General features: G+C 40.5%; 1 protein-coding gene across 37 annotated transcripts in view; it reads right to left on the bottom strand.

The window, feature by feature from the left end:
- LOC116704888 (neurexin-1a) overlaps nt 1-21097 on the bottom strand; it is a 261617-nt gene that overhangs the window by 155217 nt on the left and 85303 nt on the right. For 29 of the 37 annotated variants that reach the window (XM_032540597.1, XM_032540598.1, XM_032540595.1 and 26 more), the window contains 5 exons: nt 19910-20211; nt 16803-16826; nt 15548-15709; nt 10536-10977; nt 3424-3807 (listed from right to left, as the gene is read on the bottom strand). In XM_032540597.1, coding sequence (XP_032396488.1) covers nt 3424-3807; nt 10536-10977; nt 15548-15709; nt 16803-16826; nt 19910-20211 — 1314 coding nt within the window. The other 8 variants (XM_032540605.1, XM_032540613.1, XM_032540620.1 and 5 more) reach the window with 2 other exon arrangements.

Genomic DNA, 21097 nt, shown 5'->3' with positions numbered 1-21097 from the left:
TTTCCATTTAAGTTGTAGATCTTGCCATTGTGAAGTGTTTTTAGAGCATGATATTTAACATCTGTCAAAGATCATGGCAATGATATATTGCAATATTCCAAAAGAATGACCTATAATGTAGGACACTATATTTCACAACAAAACAAGGAAGATTTCAAGCTCATAAAATGCCATCTGGTGAGCAGGTAAAAGCAGGACAAAGCCTCTACTGACATACATACATCAGAAGGCGTATGCATATGTATATCTAGCACGTGGTGTACAGTATACTTGAGAATACTTGTGGATTGATCTGTATATTGATCTTTAGCTTCTAGCTTCATTCATTGCAGGTCTCTTTAAGTAAACATCCATCTGCAGCCATTTTCCATGTGATATAATGCAGGTGCTGTCAGTGTTGGAATCAAACATGTCATATCTCATTAGGGAATATGTGCTGCAAGGCACCTACTACACCATCTGGGAGGGTGGCTGAGCCTCATACTGCAAGACTAATATTTGGGCTAATTAGCAACTAGAGGAACAATGAAGGGGAAGACATTTGGGATGCAAGGGGGAAAATTGCTTTGTCTGCTTAATTACAATCTCTCAAAATAGGGCGAATAACTCTGTGGTTCTCTTCCGAAGCTCCACCTCCTGTTCCTTCCACTCCTTGTCGTCCTCCTCCGCCATATGCAGTAGCTGTATTTTGCCACCGGGTGGTACACCATGCATGGATAAGTGAGAGCTGGGGTAATTCTTTTGACAGCTCCTCGGCCTGCTGGTGCCTGCTTCATCCTACCAGTGCAGAGGCAATCTGGAGCCATCAAAACAGCTGGCAGCACACCAGGGCCCATCCTCCGTACCACTGCTCCCACTCACACTCTTGCCTATGCCAGTCTCGTATAAGAAAAGAGACAGCCAGAAACTAAGAGTTGGACAAAGGAGCCAAGACGCCAGAAGACGCTTGAGTGTTGGGAGGGAGGAGAGGTGGTCATAGTGGAAGAGACCTTTGTAGCATGCAGCACTTTCTGTCAAGTAGTTGTATTAGATAGAGATACTTTATTTATCCCAAAGAAAATGAAATGCAGAGCTGCAAGTTTTCTGCTTTTGTTTTCAGATAAAGTCAGAGTGTATTATATCTTTTTGAATCCAAGAACACTTTTGAGATAAGTTATTATCTTGCTGAAGTGAAACGGTCTGTATCCCATGCCCACTCCACCTCCCTCATGTACTATGCCCTAATTCCTGTCAACTCATTAGCTAGACTGGAAGGGCACGTGTAGAGAATGAGAGCCAAGCCTAACTGACACATTCATTAGAGATGGTGGAGATTCACTTTTTCTACTTTTCCTACTTTATGTACCTCTATGATTAAATATTATATTCCTGCCTTAGCATTAACTACATTATTGCATTTACAAGACTGAGTAAACTGCATTCATAACAGCAAACACACAATTGTTCTGTATCATGTACCTTTGTTTTATATTGCTTTCATTTGACTCAGCAGATTTCTATCAGCATCCAGCTTTATCATTAGAATCTGAGCCAGATATGTTCTACATTCCAATTACAGGATATATAGGCAACACCATTTTATCAAGTGAGTAACTTGAGTACAGAGGAGAAGCATGAGCATATGTACAGATGGCAGATAACTGTGTGGGATGTGTTACATTCCAACAGGAGTTAATTTTTTCTCCCTGATGAGAGAACCTGTTCCTGCTGACATTCCTGTGACGATGCATCACGCTGTGATAACGGTGTGACACCCTTGGGCTCTTTTTGACATTTGCCTTGATTATGCATATGTTAACTGTTTTTTTGCTCATTTGCTGCAATCGCTCCGTTGAGACTTCACGATGAAAACTCAATACATACTGCTGCATAATATAGGCTTTACAACTTGTGTACCATCCTAGCTTTAGGGACTTATAAGGATATATTGTATTAGTCTAGGGTAATATTCATGTTGATATGATGAATCATCATAAATTCAATGTATAAAGTAGCTTTACATACAGTGAATATACACTTCCACTGATGCACTCTCATAAATATTAATTACTGAATACAAAATAAACGTCATTAAGCCACTTATCTGTGATTGAATCCAAAAACCGGTAAACAATATTCTTAAGACTCAACAGCTCTTCATTACACCCAAATTGTGGGCTATTAATTCATGTTTGTATTGAAAATCTAATCGTTGAATAAACTATACATCCAACATTCTGTATTTTTTCACTCAGTCTGATTATGTAAATGAGACTGAAATTCCAATTTTATTCAGAAAATAATTGCCTCAGAGCTGACCATATTAGCAAGTGATGAATTTGGCTTCCTCACACAGCTGGTTGTTCTTTTAATCCGGCTACATTTCAATCAAAGAGGTCAAAAGGCCTTTCTCTGTTTAGAAAGGCCAACAAGCTATTGCTGAGAAAGTATTTTTTTAAAAACGGGATCATGTTGAGCCTTGCATTAGTGAACACAGAAATGTATTTATGACTGGTTGTTATTTCCAGCTACATTACAGATATGGTAACAATAAAATACAAGTACAGTAAAAAGGATCAGCAGATCAAGCAAATCCAACTCTAAACAATATCCTTAAATATTGTTTATTTATTGTTTATTATGCCATCAGCTACAGCTACTAACATGAAACACTACTGAGGAATTTGCAATTTTATTTTATAACAAGCACCCATAAAAACTGTGCTTTCCATGTGATAAAATACTGCAGGTGTCAGGTTTACGTGTACTCCAGCTAAGACATGGAGCTATAAGAGTTCACTGTGTGACACTCACTTCTCCTATTTCTCTTCTCTGGAGGAGAGGGGGATACACATTCTACACCAAGTCTTGTCATGAGCAAGTGGTTTGATGAGCCAAATGTTTAGCAGAAGACAGCCAATTTACAGGCTAGTGTGCATGGTGGACGTGACCAGCAGCGTCTCAGTGGTGCATCAGTCACCTGCCACTCAACATACTCTAACATCAAGCAGTCAACACTCTACGTACCCTGATTCATTCTGTCGGCCTCTCTGTGGCTGTCTGCCTCCACATGCACACTTTCTTTCTTGTCTTGTTTCAGAGCTGCTGACGTTCAACCATCAGCCTGGATAAAAGGACCACCGGCAGGCTTTTGTCTGGGGATGCTGTTCAACCAGTACTTAAAGGAGGTCACTTTCAGAAAAAGAATATTAAATCTGAAGCGTATATAATTTAAAATAAATATTTTTCTGCTTTTCTTTGATGTCAATTGCATTCACATTTTTGTGATCCAATGCCGACTTAAACACAATGCATGATGTGGTAGAAGTCGCTGTGTAGCATAGTCAACATTTCACACTGACAAATCCAGATTATGCCTACCATGCAGATATGCCGTGCTACCAAACAGCTGGGTAGACAAAATGACACATAACAAAGTCCTACCTCTTTCGCAGGACCGTCCCAGGTATCCAGTCCCAGAGCAGTCACACACGTAGCGGTTCCAGCCCTCTCTACAGACCCCATTGTTTTGGCAGGGATTGCGCAAACACTGTTTGGGAAGCTCCTTAGAGCAGGAGGGTTTGACCCCGGCAGCCTTCTGGACCTCGGCCAGGCGCCTGACATCCTTACTCTGTCCGTCAATGAACAGGTCCCGGATACAGCCCACATAACCGTAGTTGAGTAGTGCTGTCCACACCTCAGTGGGGAACACCAGCCCCATTTTGTTCTCTGGCAGACCACCGAGGTAGAGATTGTCATCCAAGTCCAGGATCTCACTTTCCCCAGGGGCTGTGTAGGCAGTACGTAGGGTGTTGATAGAGATGGTACCTAATAAGATAAGATACAGTGAGATAAGTTTTTTTTAAATGTCCCATGACATGGTGCTCTTTGGATAGACCTAAGCAGTCCCCTAATACCATATCTGAAGTCTCTTTCCTGAAATTCAGCCTTTGTGCAGATTACAGCCACTAGAGCCAGTCCCACAATCAGCTTTCCTTAGTATGTGCCATTTCTGAGTCTGAAGCTTTTCAGGGGGGTTTGGCCTTGACCATCCGCCACCTTGCTCGTTTGAAAGCCATTATGTCTCTCTCTTCCTGATTGGTGTGCCAAATTCTCTGGGTGGGCAAAGCAGCAAAAGGGGAAGTAAACTTATGAGGTCATAAGGGGTAAGATTCCAGATCGACCCATCTGCGCTTTCATTTTCTCAAAGGCTGAGCAGGATACCCAGGGCTCGGTTTACACCTTTCGCCATTTCTAGCCCCTGGGGGGACCATGGGCGAGCTGGGGGAATGCATATTAATGTTAAAAAAAAAGAACTTCATGAAGTGAAATGTTCATGTCATGGGACCTTTAACAACTGAGGTTATTCATCATATTGACACGTTATAACACCTATTGGTGACTGTAGATGCTAAACAACACTATCTGCCCTGCAGTACCACAAACATGCAGAGAAGACCATTTAAGCATGGTTTGATGAAGAAATTAGCTTAATTGGTGTTATCCATCTGGACAAGGTCAGGATTTTCTTCATTTAGAATGACTGATGAGTGTTGATAAGACACATTAATCACGGGACAGCTAGTCTATTAGTAGCCTAATCTAGGATCCCTAAGAGTATCCTCTCCATTTTCCCTGGATTTCCCCTAATAAATCTCCTTTATCTATAAAGTAGTGGTCATAAAAACAAAAGGAGAGGAGAAGAAAAATCGTTACCCCTTCTATCATTTCAGCCAACCAAACAAAACAAAAAAAACATCATGGCCATCTTTTTGAACTTGATTAACGGACTGCAGTCTGCTTTTTTTCACCCCGTCTCTCCTTCTGTTTGCCTCTCCAACACATAAACCTGCAATGAGAGTTTGTGTGTTTCCCCACCATGATTTATCGCTCTCATTCAGGTTTAATTCTCGATCTGGAGCACGGTAAACAACAGCGGACATGACTGGACTGTAAAGCTGTAGAAAGGAAGGCCTTTCTGTGGGACTCAGACCGGGTGATTCATTTGTATATGGATCTGTTACTCTGAGTGCAGGAACCACTGTGGATCTTTAATTAATGGTGGCTCCCTCCACTGCCCGCATCCTTGTCCAGTAATCTATATACCGCGTTGCTGAGGACCCACTCAGGCTATGCCTGGGAAGAGTGGCAGAGAAACAGAAGGCAAAGGATGCTCCAAAACAGAATTGCCATAAAGGCATTATTTGCATTTTGAGCGGCAGATGCATGTCATGGCAGATATGAAAGAGCAATTAGCTGATTGCCCTGGGCTCCATGGCCGAGTCCTAACTGCTTGTATGTTGAAGAAGAGTGCAGTTTTTAAGTTAGTTTTCCTGTCAAATTGTTTATGTTGAAACAAGACCTTAGCCAGGAATTAACATACCACAATTAAGTATACGTACGATACATATCTGTACTGTATACAGTTTATTGGTTTTCCATGAAAACACAATTTAATTGTAGTTTCTGTTGGCTGTTTGATCTGTTAAATCTGAATCTCTTTACCACAAAAGAAAAAAGACTAAATCACTACATAACTGTGGTTATGTACTGTATGTTCTTTATAGCCAAGGTGAGCCAGGCTTCTTGCAAACGTGCTTGAAAGAGACAGCTAAGGACCTAGTGCACAATGATTAACCTGGTCCCACTTACATGTTCCAGCTCTTTTCTCAGGGTCTTGGCCCCCGGCATCTGTTCTAGCACTTTTCTGCTGCCACCCACTGCCCCTGCTCTCTCCAACCACAGCTGTTGTGAATTCCAAGGTTTGCACAATTGGCAAGGGCCACCCGTCACGTAGCCAGAACAGCTCCCTTCGGGTTATTGCTAACGAGCTCAGTACATCAAACTCATTAGCGAGGAAACTTTTCTGGGAGTAGAGCAGGTGCCCGGCTGAAGAATGAGCGTCAGTGTGGCTAGCGTGAATTGTGATGGAAGTATCTACACCCCAGTTATGTTAGATATCTCCATATGACAGGTAGTACAAATGTACTGGTTTGTAACATTACTTTTTAAATTATACAGTTACAAAGTAAATAAGTAAGGAGCCATCATCTAATGACTTATTTAAATCCCATGGTATCTATACTTAAGTCCTATTAACGTCGTAAACAGCAAGCAAGCATTCTGTAAGTCTACAACTGATGTAAGTGGGAGGCAAGAGAAGGATGTTAGCATCTTTTAGGCTACTCAGACTGTTGTACTCACTTGTCAAAGTCTTGTAAGGAAGTGTGTACACACAGTCAAACTATGTAAAGTCAGAAGGTACCATAAAATCCCATAGGGACATGTGCCATCACCAGGATTGCAGCATAAGAAACATATGCCACATGCACACATTGTAGGTCTACCTATGTTTGGAACGGTATTCATAGCCAAGAGGGGAAGGGGATGTGTCTCTGTGAACTCTACCGAGCATAAAAGGAGGAGGAGAAGGATACAGAACAAGATGGGAACATGGAGATAAAGATGTCTGGGAAGATGAGGGAGGGGTATATGATGACAGATAAGAAAGCAGATGAGGGAATGGCAATATCTTGAGAAGCAAGTACAGGATGTACAGTTTAGGAGGGTTGATCAAAAATGATGATGCAGGCAATAAATGAGGATGGATAATGATTAGAAAGAGCAGCATTCCAACCAACTTTAAAACCTTTTGACCACATTTATGTCCCTCTCTCTCTTTCCATCTCTGAGCCGTAAGAGGTACTCCATCATCAAACCTGAAAGCAGGGGTCCAAAGGACAGCTCAGAACTCTCTCACACTTTTCTGCATCAGCAGCTAGGTTCAACTTAGCATGATGTCCCCTAACCCCACTCACACATCCCCACAACATGTTAGACAGGGGATTACTACAATCCAGTTAGAGCGATACGGCCAAATCTCTCTATGTGATTGGATTCTCTGTCGTGAGAGTTGCTTGTGAGTGGGCTTAGGGGAAGTGTTGTCTATATGTGTGCGCATGTGGCCGGGTTTGTGTACTGCATGTTTGTGTGTAAAGTAGTCGTGTGCGTGCCCTGGCAGGAAGTGGTGCTTCAACAGAGCAATGTCCGTGTAATGTCTCTGATGTGTGACCCAAGGCACTCACGGCCCAGAAGCCCACACTTAAAAGCAGAGTTTCTTTTAACGTCTCTAATGCATTAAGGTTAGAAGATGCTGTCTGAGAGCGAGAGTCCATTTACAGGGTTGCTTCCTGCAGTGAAAGCGGGCTAAACTAAATAGGGCAGGGATCATTATCCGCCATTGTCACGGCTGCAGGAAGTGTTGCACACAGAGGACCCGGCTGCAGATGATTATGCCTGGCTGTTTAGTTTCACTTTTGTTTCAAGTGATGTGCTTGGTGTGGTGGTGTGTATTAATAAAATATCTGACACAGATGAAAAGCAAGGCGTACCATGTGTTTTGTGACTCATGCTCTCAGGGGACTAGTGCATTGTTTTCTTATGTTAAGAAATTACTTAAATTCTATAAATTATTAAAAAGCCATGCAAGCATTATGACATAGGGGGTCCTGTTTTTTTTTTTACTGAGCTTTACAATTTTAAATACTAAAACGGAATAATAATAAGGTTGCATATTGAGAGAAATTGATTATGTCTATTCAGGCTCTCATAAAGGTCACTTATAGGTTACAGCACAGCACACACTTCTGTCAAAACATGTCATTTCTTTATATCACAAAGCTCTGAATCAGCTCAGCTTTTACAGAAATATGATGTAGCAATAACTCATGGGGTGAAAAATGAATATAGAAATCTGTATTTAGAAGGACGTAGATGTTTTTTATCACTCGATCTGCACAAATTTGCTATTTAATGCACCATTACATTTATATGTATCCTGTGGGAATGGAAATCGCATGAGGCCTTTTCAATACAAATGAACCTGCAACATTCTAATGCTTTCATTTGTGGTGCCATGCACACATATTTACACACACTGCAAACAAAAGTGTTTGGTGTAGTTTATTGAACTCTTGAGATGCATGACTTTAGATTTCAGTAGACTGCTTACTTGCAAAATTAAATGTGCACTGTGTGGCACTCTGACCATTGTGTTACTCTTCTAACATGGGAAGTCATAATATTACAGAGACCTTTGTACGTCCTTTACACTCCAGTATGCAAGTGTTGATGCCTTAGACTTGAGGAAGGGAAGAAAAGTTATTCTGAAATGTCCTTAGTGAACAGCTCAGCACAGCACTGTGCAGTAACTGTCTCAGTCCTGGGAGAGACCACCTCCTGTTTCCATGGAAACTTAGGCAGAGTAGACAGAGAGAACAGCGAAAAAGATGTTTGATAGCTTTTGTGTGCGTGTGTTAGTGTGTGGGGGTGGATGATGGGTGGTTACTCAACAGATAATGAACACAATCTAATTTAGACACTGTTTCTTATAGTTTGGTCTACCATAACCAAATGTAGAGTCATGTAATTTGGAAAGTCACCCACAGCTTTTTCCTTCCACACTTAGGTTAGGTTATGTTTTGTTATGTGCTATATAGGACTATAATCACTCATCCACTTCCATTATTAGAGCTGAATTTTTTGTTTTATCAATGATACATATAAGAGCTGTCAAAATTAATGGGATATTAACGAGTTAACATACATGTTAACTCCTTTTAATGCCACAAATTGTTGATGCAAGCGCATCCTGTGGTTTTGCATTGCACCAGTCATGTTAGCAGAAACCGTAAAGTGTTCTATGATAACATCCAGGGATCACCAAACCCGCCATCTGGCTTGGTGTGGTGGAGTAAAGCGCATTTCCGTTCTGATCTACGTGGAGACCCGCAGCGTGCTGAAGGTGTTCATGGAGAACATGATCCACGATGCCGTCACCTACACCGAGCATGCCAAGAAGACGGTGGTGACCGCCATAGATGTGTTGCACACTCTGAAGAGGCAAGGCCGCACACTGTGTCGCTTATGAAGTTCAACCTGTTATCCTAAATCACAATTAAAATGCTCTTTTAAGAGCCACCCACTTAATCTAATGAGGTACTTTCTGTTGTGAGTACCAGGCATTATAACTTACATTTTTAACTATATCAATGATCATTAACAAGAAGCTCAAGACCTCCCTGAAAAGAAAAAGAGAATGAACAAACCTCCTTGAGCAGAAAAGGATAAAGAAATGGTTCTTTTCAATGGCAAGTTCAGTTTCAAAGCCCTTCCAGATGCTTCTCTCAACAAGACTACCGTTATTTGCATGTACTGTCTTTGTTAAGTGAGTTACGACTGGAGTATGTCGAGTTTCAAACACCACTTGAAAACTCTCTCTTTTAAAGTACATTTAGAAGAGATAAACATGTGGGATTAATATATATATATATATATATATATATATATGTATATATATATATATACACATATATATATATATATATATATATATATATATATATATATATATATATATATATATATATATATATATATGTATATATATATAGGCTCTGTACTGGAGCTATTCTAACAATGTACACAGCCCAATTTAGACCACAGCCTAGTATTGCTTTGGTGGGTAATGAAACAGTTAATCTAATTTCCACCTCTTGAGATGGAGTGGAAAACATGGTCAAGGGGTATATCTAATTTGCAGCATGACATTGAAGGGCCTTGGCTCCAAGCACACACTAACAAATTGCTGCTTAGATAAGCAAATCAACAAGGACCACAGCAGAGCAACCCAGGGCTTAGAGGACAACGGGAAAGAGGGCAAAGTTGTTTTGTGGCAAATGTGTGTCTAGAATCACAGTATATGACGAAAAGGTACCTCTGAAGTTACGTTACTGCTAACAACACTCAACACCTTTTTGTTAAAGGGCTGAGACTGAACACAAGAATCCAGGGCAAATACATTTTCAGTGACGATGTAGTGTCAGCCATGGCAGTAATGAATATTTTCTTTCACAGTAAAGTTAACAGTGACCCTGCAGTAGTATCTTCGTTGCAGTTAATTTATTCATCTAGATGGTGCACAGCAGAGCTCGTACTCTAGGTCTCTGCTGAATGTTGTATTGTATTTACAATGTTATGATAGTCATTCAGACAATAGACAAGTTCATCATCATTCATTCAAAAATGCAAATATCTATATATGCATTGGCCCCGATGCCTAACACACTGCAACTAAACACATTAATAGGCCAAACGTAATCAGATGAAAAACATCTGTCACTTTGACAAAGCATATGCACCATAACAGAACACGTTGCAAATTCAGACATGAGATGCATAGCAAATGTCTGCAAAAATTATCTGATTTTTTAACTTAACTCGTTAAAACTTCAGCAGGTTCTGTTTTTGGTTGCATTGTCTGTATGTGTAGCACATTTTGTTTTGTTTTTTCAATGTTGCGTAAATTGTGAATATGATCTTAGCATATATATATATTTGTAAATGCTGCGCATGCATTGCACATGTTTTATAGATATTTAATTGTGTAAGTTGCAACATGTTGGCACCACAGATGTAGTAGGAGAAGCCCACAATTCCATGTTACATGTTCTTTGTCTAAGGCTTGTACAGTGTATGTTAATGGACTTGAAAGTTACCTGATCTGCCGTCACGTTGGAAGTCCACATGGTACCACTCGCCATCATTTACTTTTTTATTGACTGCCCTGGTCTTTGTCGTTCCTGAACCCATATCCAGCAGCAGGTACAGGTGGCCATCCAGCATCTCAATGGCAAAGAAGTCCACCTTCAGAGTTTGGGGACTCTTGGAATCCTTTGGCTGCTGCTTGGGCTTGCCATGGCTGAAGAGGAGAAGGCCATTGGGCTCTGTGGTGCGGAAGTCAAAGGATATCGAGCCTGTCTTCTTAGCGTTCCACTTGTTGAGGATAATGAAAGACTCTGGCGTCTCAAATGTGATGGGGTCCAGAGTGGCCACATTCTCGCACTTGAAGGCCACAGTACCATGGACCTTCATCTTGGGATCACCCTGCTTGGCCATCCTGGACAGCTCAAGTCTCACATCGTTGTTTTTGTAAACAACCTGAATTGGGAATAGATTAAGTACGTCATTTCTACAGTCATACATAGAGTGGAATATCACACCAACGAGGTGAAAGATTGACTTATGTTGCTGCTTAAATGTAAATGTTCCAGGCCATCGAATAATTTGTATATGTAATTGCTTTAAAAATGAATGAGATGGACAAGTGAAACGGAAGTTGTTCATGTGACATTTCCCCCCCTTAAGGATGGTTTGTCATAAGCAGGGCTCAAGCCTTAGTGATCTTTGGCACACCGCACCTATGCGTGACCTATGTGTTTATGTTTCTCTAGCTGGTTTAAGTATAAATAGTTAAGACATCCATTTTGACTTTTACCTTCAGTGTCAACTAAAGGAAGAGACAGCCTGAACTTAAGGCAATAGTGATAATGGTAGCGGAAAATGATCTATCAGGTAGCATTACCTGGGATTGTGTGTGAAAAGCGAGATGGAAATTGATAAATCTAAACTACTGCCTTGATGGAGGTGTGGAGAAAATGCTGGTTACAGCCCCTTTTGCAGCCTGTGTTTAGAATCAAAGTGGGCAGATGATGGCTATGTCTCTCTAAATAAAGTAAAATGACAATGCATGAGCATACACATTGCAACATCCATTAAACTGTGCATCATTTAGAAAATTGATGAAATACACAAATCTACAGTACATATTTGTATGCAGAATCCTTCCAACGATATCAATTTCTATTCTTGGACACCCTAGACCAGAAAGGGTTTGGCATCAGAGGGCTTAACTGAACAAAGTGCATTAGTGTTGTGACCTTTGAGGTGCCAAGTGCTGAAGCGTTCAGAAGTGACAGACAATAGCAGTCCATTACATAAGAAAAAAATAACCGTTAAGTCAAACAGACTGATCTCTAGCTATAGCACTGCATAACAGTGTTGATATCAAAGGCATAACGAGAGGAGGAGCTGAACCTAAAGAATTAAGCACTGGATCAATGATGTTATTCACTACTTAACTCTTGAACAAAGTCATTATTATTTACAAGGTAATAATATTAAATTCAGTAATATCTGGCAACTTTGTGATTGTTGTCCTCCCCCCCTTTTTTTTAGTCTGCTTTTCTCTATAGCAGTGGTGTGATGTGGGTGGGTGAGCTGTGGGTTGTTATGTGTCTGTTGTATGTGAAAATGCAATAAAAAGACTTTGATTAACCAAAAAACAGACTGATCTCATGAAATGGCGTTTGTATGAAAGGGCAAAAATCTGCGTAGGGAGGTTGGTCGAGGTGGTGAATGGGTAGAACCCAGGTCATTCACCCAGGAGACCGGTGCTCACGTCCCACGTGTCACATTTCCTTTGTGTCCCGCGTGTCACTTTTCCTGAACTCAACCGTTGGTTTCTTTTTTTCCTAAACCTAACCAGTTCTTCTTTTCCAAAACCCAACTGAACGTCACGTTTCCTATACTCAACCGTCACTTTCTTGTGATAATACCCAAAGTGGCACACGGATAGCTCAAAATGCGTAGAGATAACAGGCCACTTGGCTTATGAAAGGGGGCGTGTATGTTTTAGTGAATCATGAGTCATGATGTCATGTTGCAATTGCTCCTTGTGAAGTAAATATTTAAAACACTAATCAATATAATTTGCAACTATCTCTCTAAAGACACAGAAGAAGCTTTAGTGTGTTTGTGTGTGGGGGGTGGGGATTCAAACAGGAATGCTACTGTTATTGACAGTCTTGCCATAATTTGAATTGTTTTAATATAATGTGTCAATCCGTTTGCAAGGCAAATATTATGAAGACAGCTAATCTTTAAACCCAAAGTTTACCCCCAGCAGGCACAAGCAGAGTCAATGACCGCTTCCACACCGCTCTAGCACTACTAATTGGTAGATAAAACTATCAAGTGACAGACAGCCGCATTATGGTTAGCATGCATATGTATAAACATAACAAAACAGTTCTAAAAGGTAAATCTCTATTGCTTTCAACAGGACAAATCAAATGAGTTACAGCTGTGGAAAACACTGCTCACGTTCTTTTTTCTTGTCATGCTAAGCGTTTACCTGAAAACAAGGACACCTCCAACGGGATTGCATTAGCATGGAGCATTATGTTTATCACTGAGTCAGATCTACTGTGTCCAACTGTTCAGGTGGATGGAGCTCATAGTGGTGCACCAGAAGTAGGTAAGCTCAAGCTCAGTTTCTGGTAAATTATTTGTGACTGACTGTACCAGACTGCAAGGAAAACAGTAAACAGATAATGGCAGGTTTTTATTCCCACGTCTTTGTCTTCCCAATTAAAAAAAGGTTTCTAGTCTGTAGCAGAGCCAATGGTATGTTTTAAAGATTTCATAGAAATAAAATCCAAAGATAATTTGACAATAATTTTCTGACACAAGAAAGAATGTAAAAATAAGTAAAAGAATAAAAGAACATATCTCTGACTGAACCATAGTCATGTAGACTGTAGGTGCCACAGATAATAAACCAGAATCAATTTGTTATGGTCAAAACAAAGGGCATCTTTAACAGTCAAAGAAGCTTTGGTCTGAGCTACAACTGGTGCTGCGCTAGTAATGCTGCACTAATTTGTCATCAAGCTAGGGCTGTGACAACTGAGCAATTACTGCACCACCGTTTGTTTTGCCATCAGAACCAACAGGCAGTCATGGAAACTCAGACTGGAATCTGCACACAAATGCTGCAACAAGCCACTACAAAACATGCCATCACTCAGGGCTTACGGCACACGTTGGTAAACCACCTCTCATGTGATCATGACATTCCATGAAAATTAGATGGGGCTTCTTCATAATGCAACAGGCTGGATGAGAGCTTGTGAATGCAAAAAAATAAGTAATATTTTATAAATAAAACAATAATTAAGAATATGAGGTTAAAATAAATCGGTGATGCTGTTTTGCCCACATTGTTCACCATGAAGTTAGTTGGAGGGAACATAGCACTAGTGTGTTTTATGTGGAGTTACTGCGTCAGACTCTTTATACACAGCATATGGCCTTGTGTGTGTCATATGGTCTTGTGCGATCTGATTAATTTGGTATGCAGTTAACGTACCAATCATAATTAACTATGGACAATCATGCGATAAGCCGCTATTAAATATTTATCGATTGACAGCCCTGGTATTGACATGTGCATTGTCTCATAAAACCAAATATTAAATAAGCAGCAAATAGAGGAGACATTCTGTATGGCTGACATCTCCCGGGAAAAATCACAGCTATGCACCATATTTAAAAGTTTTTGAGCAATTACATACATTGATTTCAGGATAGTGAGAGGAGCAACTGTGGTTAGGCTGACCAAGAGGAGTGAGGGCAGCTCAATGATGTGCATGACCATGCTTGTGGCCACAAAAGGATTGGAATAGGTACACCCTATCTGCAGCAGAGTCATGTAGTTAAACTAAGATACTCCCCTTTAAAACAAGACCTCTAACGAGCTGTACATGGCATGTGGACATGTGGTCCAAACCCTGCCTGCTCATTAAAGAGAGCTGTCTCAGACATTTGAGGAAGACAGCTTGCACTTAGAGGTGATAGACAAATATTGGACACCACAGGGCAAGAGAAGGTAGAACAACGAAAGAGAAAGACGAGGGGACGGAGAAACAGCTTTTGAAATTAAAAGATCATTTTGCAGTACTTTGCCTGCTAGATATCTTTGAATAGCCCTGGTGGGTCCAGAAGTAAAAACATTAAGTTGGAATCCCTAACCAGCAAAAATAAAAATAAAATACTACCATACAGCTTAAAGTGAACGGTATAACTTATGAACCTTCTGTAGGAGAAACAACCTCTTCCTCTCTTGATTAATCTCTTTGGATCAAGTGTACACTATACATATACCTAGTATACATAAGAAAAGGGGAGAAAGAGATAACATACTGTAAGACATGAGCCACATTCAAAAGGGCCCATTACCCCATCCCAGATACAAATGTGCAGAAATTAATACATCACCTGACAGCATATATGTCAAACAATGATCTACGTTTTTTGTAAATTTCTAGCACAAGCTAAAATTGTGTAAATATAGTAAAAGATAGTAATGAAGTAAGTCATTAGCTAAGTGGTTTAAGTCTGGTACTGCATATAATACCCAGTGGAAGAATAGTCATTCATAATATAATTCATTTGGGTGACTACTCGTGAAAATTCAACTGACTAATCTCAAGATCACCGCTCCTCTTTGAAGAACACCTGACAGAGCTGTATGAAGCCTGTGGTAAATTCCACTCTAAGGCAGTTCTTTGTGTGGCTGTGTAGTGCCCCAGATTTCTCAAAGTGAATGTGTGTGTGTGTGTGTGTGTGTGTGTGTGTGTGTGTGTGTGTGTGTGTGTGTGTGTGTGTGTGTGTGTGTGTGTGTGTGTGTGTGTGTGTGTGCGTGTATAACATTATGAGTGCACTGAGAATGCAAAATAAAGTTTGGGTGAGTGTATGTGAGGAAAATAGGGGAGGATGAGACAGGGTCAGTGTGTGGGTGGAATGGCCTGTGTTGGTGTCCTGAGGTGAAGCCGGTCATGTCCTGTACACCCACCAGCCTCAGAGTTTACATATAAGTGGTGTTTACCTCCTTGAGGCAGCCCATGAAGTTGTTGCTAACTGGAGAGCCAGGCAGGTCAGCTGTGCTAGGACTCCCTCCAACATAGAAAAAGTCATCAGAGCCTAGCATGGTGTAGTCTTCTTGTGTATATCCTGTGGTGGTCAGAATCCCATCCACGGATATTGTTACCTAGACAACAAAGCACAGGGAAAGGACACACTATACTCAGACAGCCTATATCCTGCAGTGTTATTGCCTTTCTTCTTGTTGTCTATGACAGGCTTCCCTATACGTTTCTTTATACCCATTTTCATGTCTGTTTTCTTTGTCTTTTTTCTTGTTTTTTATTATCATTTTGTCCAGTTTGATTAGTTGGAAGACTGCAAGCCTTCAAAGGAATGCTATTCTAGTTACGAGTGTTAGTAAAGTGCCCATACTACAGTGTTAGTATTGCCGCTACTGCAACTTAAAAGTACTTTGGCAGACACAAAAATGGTGTTAGTAGAATGTTATCTAGGTTAGTTAAACTATTAATTTCATATTAGTACATCCAGCAGTTCTACAAAAGAAAAAAGAAAGTGCTACTAGGTTAGAGAGGGAGCACATGCTATGAAAAGCACAATCACCTTTTAGTATAGGACAATGACTGAGGGTATTAAAAAAACAGCATGCATGCATTTGTCTTTTCTTTTTGATTACAAGCATACAAAAAGAAAGATTCTTGACTGGGATACTGGGAATCAGTGTTTTGACACTTGTTACAGTGGCGGTTGCATGCAAAAGTGTATGGACACTGCAAAACCACAAAGAGAAATAAGAACGCACCAGAAAACCACCAATGACAAACACAGCTCATCTGTCACATTCATGTTGACAAATGGGCAGTGTGACATTTGCAACACGTAGTCAAAGTGCATGCCATGCAAAGTGAATGGGGATACAACTGGCTGAGCCAAAGAGCATCAGGCCAGCCAGACAGGAGAGGGTCCTCATTATTAACCACAGCTTGATGCAAAAGGCTCGAAATGATGCTCCTAAAAAGGTGGATCAAACAGAATTGGACAGGAAACAAGTGAAATAAAGAGGGTGAAACCGATGAATGAACCAAGAAATTAAAAAGGATTTGAAAAGTAAGCAGAAGAGTACCAACCGCAATTTCCCATTTTTTGTAAATGACGTCTACAGTAAAAAAAAAAAAAGAAAGGAAAGAAAAGAAACACACGGCAAACCCAAACTAAGAAACAATTAGAATGATATCTACCGAACAATGTAGTTTGTTTACCATAGCGTGTCCAATGCCTGAGTGCTTTGTGGAAAAGGGGGGAGAAAGGAAATTAAAAACTGTGAACAGAATAACGATTGTTACTCAAATAATATATGATGGTCAATACTGTTAGTACATTGTTAAACGGCAAAAACCATACTGGTTAGTAGAATGGCACATTCCATGAATGATGTTAGTTTGTTTCCAAAGCATGTTAGTAACAGAGAAAAAGGGCAAAATAAGTTTAACAAGAAAAAAGCAGACTAAGGAAATAACAATAATGCTCCAAAAAAGGTGCCAGAGCTCGACCAGTGACTCCCCGAGTTCCTCATGGCGTTTTTGCACCATGTTCTGAATGTGACCAGACCGTTGATTAGCAGAAAAGGCTCCCTTACCCAAGTCTTGACAACAGGTTATGATTGACAGACATCAAATGGTTCATAAGAAAGAATGCCTAAAGCACATCAGTTGACCCTCTTTTACCAAGTCCCAAGTTCTAGACCATTTTCAAGCTTTGTTTCTTTTACTGGTACCAGTGTTTGCGTTCTTTTGTACTTGGTTTTAGGCTGGAGACCAATCCAGTGTATCAGACTTCCTGGCACTCATACAATACCGTACCTCCACTTGGTCTTATTGATGAACTTTAGGATCACTTTACTGCAATGAGACAAAGCAAAGAAGACCCTGACACAAAATGAGGAGAATGATAATTTGGATTCCCCCAAAGAGCATGCACTTAATATGCTTGGTTCTCTTTTACAATTTGAATGCAGTGAATGTTCAAGCTGACCAAATCCTTAGGTTTGATAATAATCAATTTGCTGATTATGCAAAAGAAGCAGCTATGGTACTGAGGTGAAGACAAACGTTTCCCACCAAATGAGCAGTGACAAATCTAAAGATGTCTTAATGTTTTGTGCAACTGTCCTTATCAAATCTTCATTTGTGCCATTCTATTTAACACAGGCTAAACAGTCTATCAAATATCAAGAGCTAACATTTTTTGAAGGCCAGAGTCCACTGAAGTAAGGCCACTGAAAACGCCTTTGTATCCACTTATCTTCACCACATAAAGACGCTCAACCCAACCCTAACTCTGCCGGCAACATCCAAGAGCATCCTAATTGTCTTGAAGCAGCAGCTGCAAGTAGCAGTCTCAGCTGAATCTCTTGTTTTGGCTACTTTCTGGTCTTCAAGAAGAACAATATGAGACCACTCTCTGATTTACACCTGCTAAATCCATACGCAGTGCTGAATTTGGACCATAATTTCCACCTAGGTAACAGGGGTTGTTCACCAAAGGGTTCATTTCATTCAGTAAAGCCAGCACTAAAAAAGGAGTTCCTGCTGCCCCAGTAAACAGGTGTTGTACCTAGAATTTTTAGGACAGGACTCTGGATCCAGAGTTTCCGAACCCAGATAAAAAGCGATTGTGGACATGATAGTCAATTTTACAAGACTAGATGTCACTGACCTAGTCGTTATACAACACAGAATACACCTGTCGCAGTGATTTGCTCATGTTGGACCCACAAGGATTTTCCACGAGGCGTGTCTGTGCTGTGTTGCAGCTGCGCCACGGTTTTGTTCCATCCCCCACCATGCGCCGTACCACCAGGAGCATCTCAGAAGCGATGCATCTTGCTTGCCCAACTCAGATTTTATTGAATAAAATTGCTTGTGGGGGTTGCTGCACCTCCGAAATGAAGCACTGATGCGCCCGGTGGAAAATAGGGGTCAGCCATCCACCTGTGGCCAATCAGGCCATGGAGTACTGGAGGAAACCCCATCTCCTGTTGTAATAGACCTCTTGGGCAGAGTGAGTCATAACACATAAACCTACTGTAAATGGAAGCTGTGATCAGGAGCTTTTAGACAACAAGGTTGTGAAATTCCAACCAAAAAAAAGACTCAGTTATGGTTTAAAACAATTGACATGGGGGAGTGGGTTGTTATTGTTAAAAGCCACTAAAAACGTATTGATGTCTGGCTTCAGCAAGCCTTTTTTTGGATCAGTCGGGGATCAAACAGACTGCCACTGTTGTCTTCTAAGGGTGTTCTGCAACTAACGAAGCGACAGCTACATTCTGACACCTTTTAGTATATATTGGTCGGTCTACTACAAATCAGAAGTAGTTCATCTGTTTGCAACACAAAAAAATGCACATACCACTGTAGCTGTCTAGCCACAACAATCTGTCTAACAGGTGGATGAGTTTGAATGTGCTACGGCCAAAGGCGCTTTTTTTCCCCATTTTTTCCATCACATCCGATTCCTCTGCTCTCAGTGAGAATCAGGCAAAAAACAATTCGTTTTTGAGCCGGGTTGCAACATATAACTGGTACTGTCAGTGGGAGGTCTTTAGTAAACCCTCCTGTGGTGTTTCCAAATGTTAGTGTCACAAGCTGGTAAATGGGATTTCTAATTCAGCTTGTGCTGTCTATCCAAGGAACACTGTCACTACGTACTGTAGTCTTTTAAGAGTTAATAATGCAGAGGTGAGTCATCAAGGTCACATAGGCCATTAGAGTCTTTACTCGACATTTAGCAACATTATAGCAGCAAACTAATATTTTCTATAAAGATAAAGTGGATTAATGGCGTCCTAAGCAGAGAATGAAGTCATACTCCCTCTGTGTGTGTTGTAATCTGACCTTCTGTTCTTTGACTAGATAGCCGGTCTGGCTGTGCATGCATGTAAGTGCATACGAGTGCCTTGTGTGTCGGTATCAAACGTCGAGGAACCTAAGTGTCTTTATTTGACGGGTCAGGGAACTGTCTGTGACAGTGGTATGGAGTCAATCCCAGACCATTTTTTTACCTGAATATTGAGTGCAGCTCCTGTTAATACTGAAAACAGTGAACTGCAAACAACTGAATGAGCCTGAAAGCTGTTTTAAAGCTATGGCTTTCTTTTTTCCCACAAACTGTAACTTAATAGATGTCTTGATTCACATCTAGATGTCCCTGCTCACTTGTGGTTCTGTTTTATCTCCACCATGATTCAATTTAGCAATCCAATTATAATGTCTGGAAAAAGTAATGTATTGTATGATGGAAATGATTTAAGTGCATTTGTTTTGATTCATTTACTGAGTCTCCGCATCACCCTCTGTACTGTTACCTGACGTAGATTCCTTGTTACTTTGACATCATGCCAATCATTGTCATTAAATTTCCCATTGACTGGCTCCACAAGAGCTTCAAAGGCTCCAGACCCCAAATTAATGACGAGTGAGACAGCCCCATTTTTCAGTGCCAGGTTGACGTAATCAGCTGATTTGCCCGTGTGCAGCATCAGTCCATTCCTCTGTAGGGTTCTGAATGACAACGTGATTTCATCACTGCTGCTTTGAATCGGGTTCAAGGACAAGTCGTAGCAGAAGAACTCTGATCCTTTGAAGGTGGCGACATACTCTTCTTTTCCTGCAGAGACAAAGAAACAGAAATGCGTTGCATTAATATCGTGGTCTCTTGGGTGTCGGTCGGGAAGCTTTCAGAAAAAATGAGACAAAAAAAAAACCTTACAAATGCTGGATTAATAAAAAAAAAAAAAAAAAAAAAAAACTGAAATTGGAGAGAGCTGGAAAACCGAAATGTGCACGGTACATTTAGAGATTGGCTTACTAGCTTTCAATGACTAGCTAGTACCCACCTTAGCCAGGGTGGAAGTGATGTAGTGTAAAAAGAAGCACTGCATTAAGTCTTGCCTGTTATATTCGTACTTTTAATACATGTGTACAGTAGTTACATGTATTAGTACTAGACAACTGCTATTTTTGGACCTTAGGTCAGTGAGATGTCTACCTGGTACACGACGATCATGTACACACAAATTCATTACACCACTGATTTTCCTTTTTTACTTGCTTCGCTTTTCTCATGCTGTTTTGTCAACACAGGGTTTCCCACAGGTTTACAATTTACTTGTGGTGGTGTGTGGCGCAGGATGGGACGGCGCGGCGTATGATGGCTGGTTCAGTAATAGACTGGTCAAAGGCTTATGAACTATTTCTACTGAAAAAAATGACTACATACGATTTTTTAAAAATATTCATTCATCAGAATAATTTGTAATGACAAATAAATGATTCTGATAAATCAAAATTTAAAAAAATAAAAATATAAACAGACAGTCAACCATGTTATGAGTGTTGCCGCTGCATAGTTTGTCCACCAGAGGACGCTCCACAACGTCCCTGTTGGCAACACTGATTATTATTATTTTTTTCTTATTGTGTTTTTTGTTCAAAGGACTTTAAGTTTCATATCTTAAATTTCTATTTTTATACATTTTATTCATCAGAACTTT

The sequence above is a fragment of the Etheostoma spectabile genome, chromosome 17 (assembly GCF_008692095.1).
Source record: "Etheostoma spectabile isolate EspeVRDwgs_2016 chromosome 17, UIUC_Espe_1.0, whole genome shotgun sequence".
In the NCBI taxonomy this organism is placed as follows: Eukaryota; Metazoa; Chordata; class Actinopteri; order Perciformes; family Percidae; genus Etheostoma; species Etheostoma spectabile.
The sequence above is the reverse complement of the archived record's forward strand: the minus strand, read 5'-3'. Positions and strand labels throughout refer to the sequence as shown.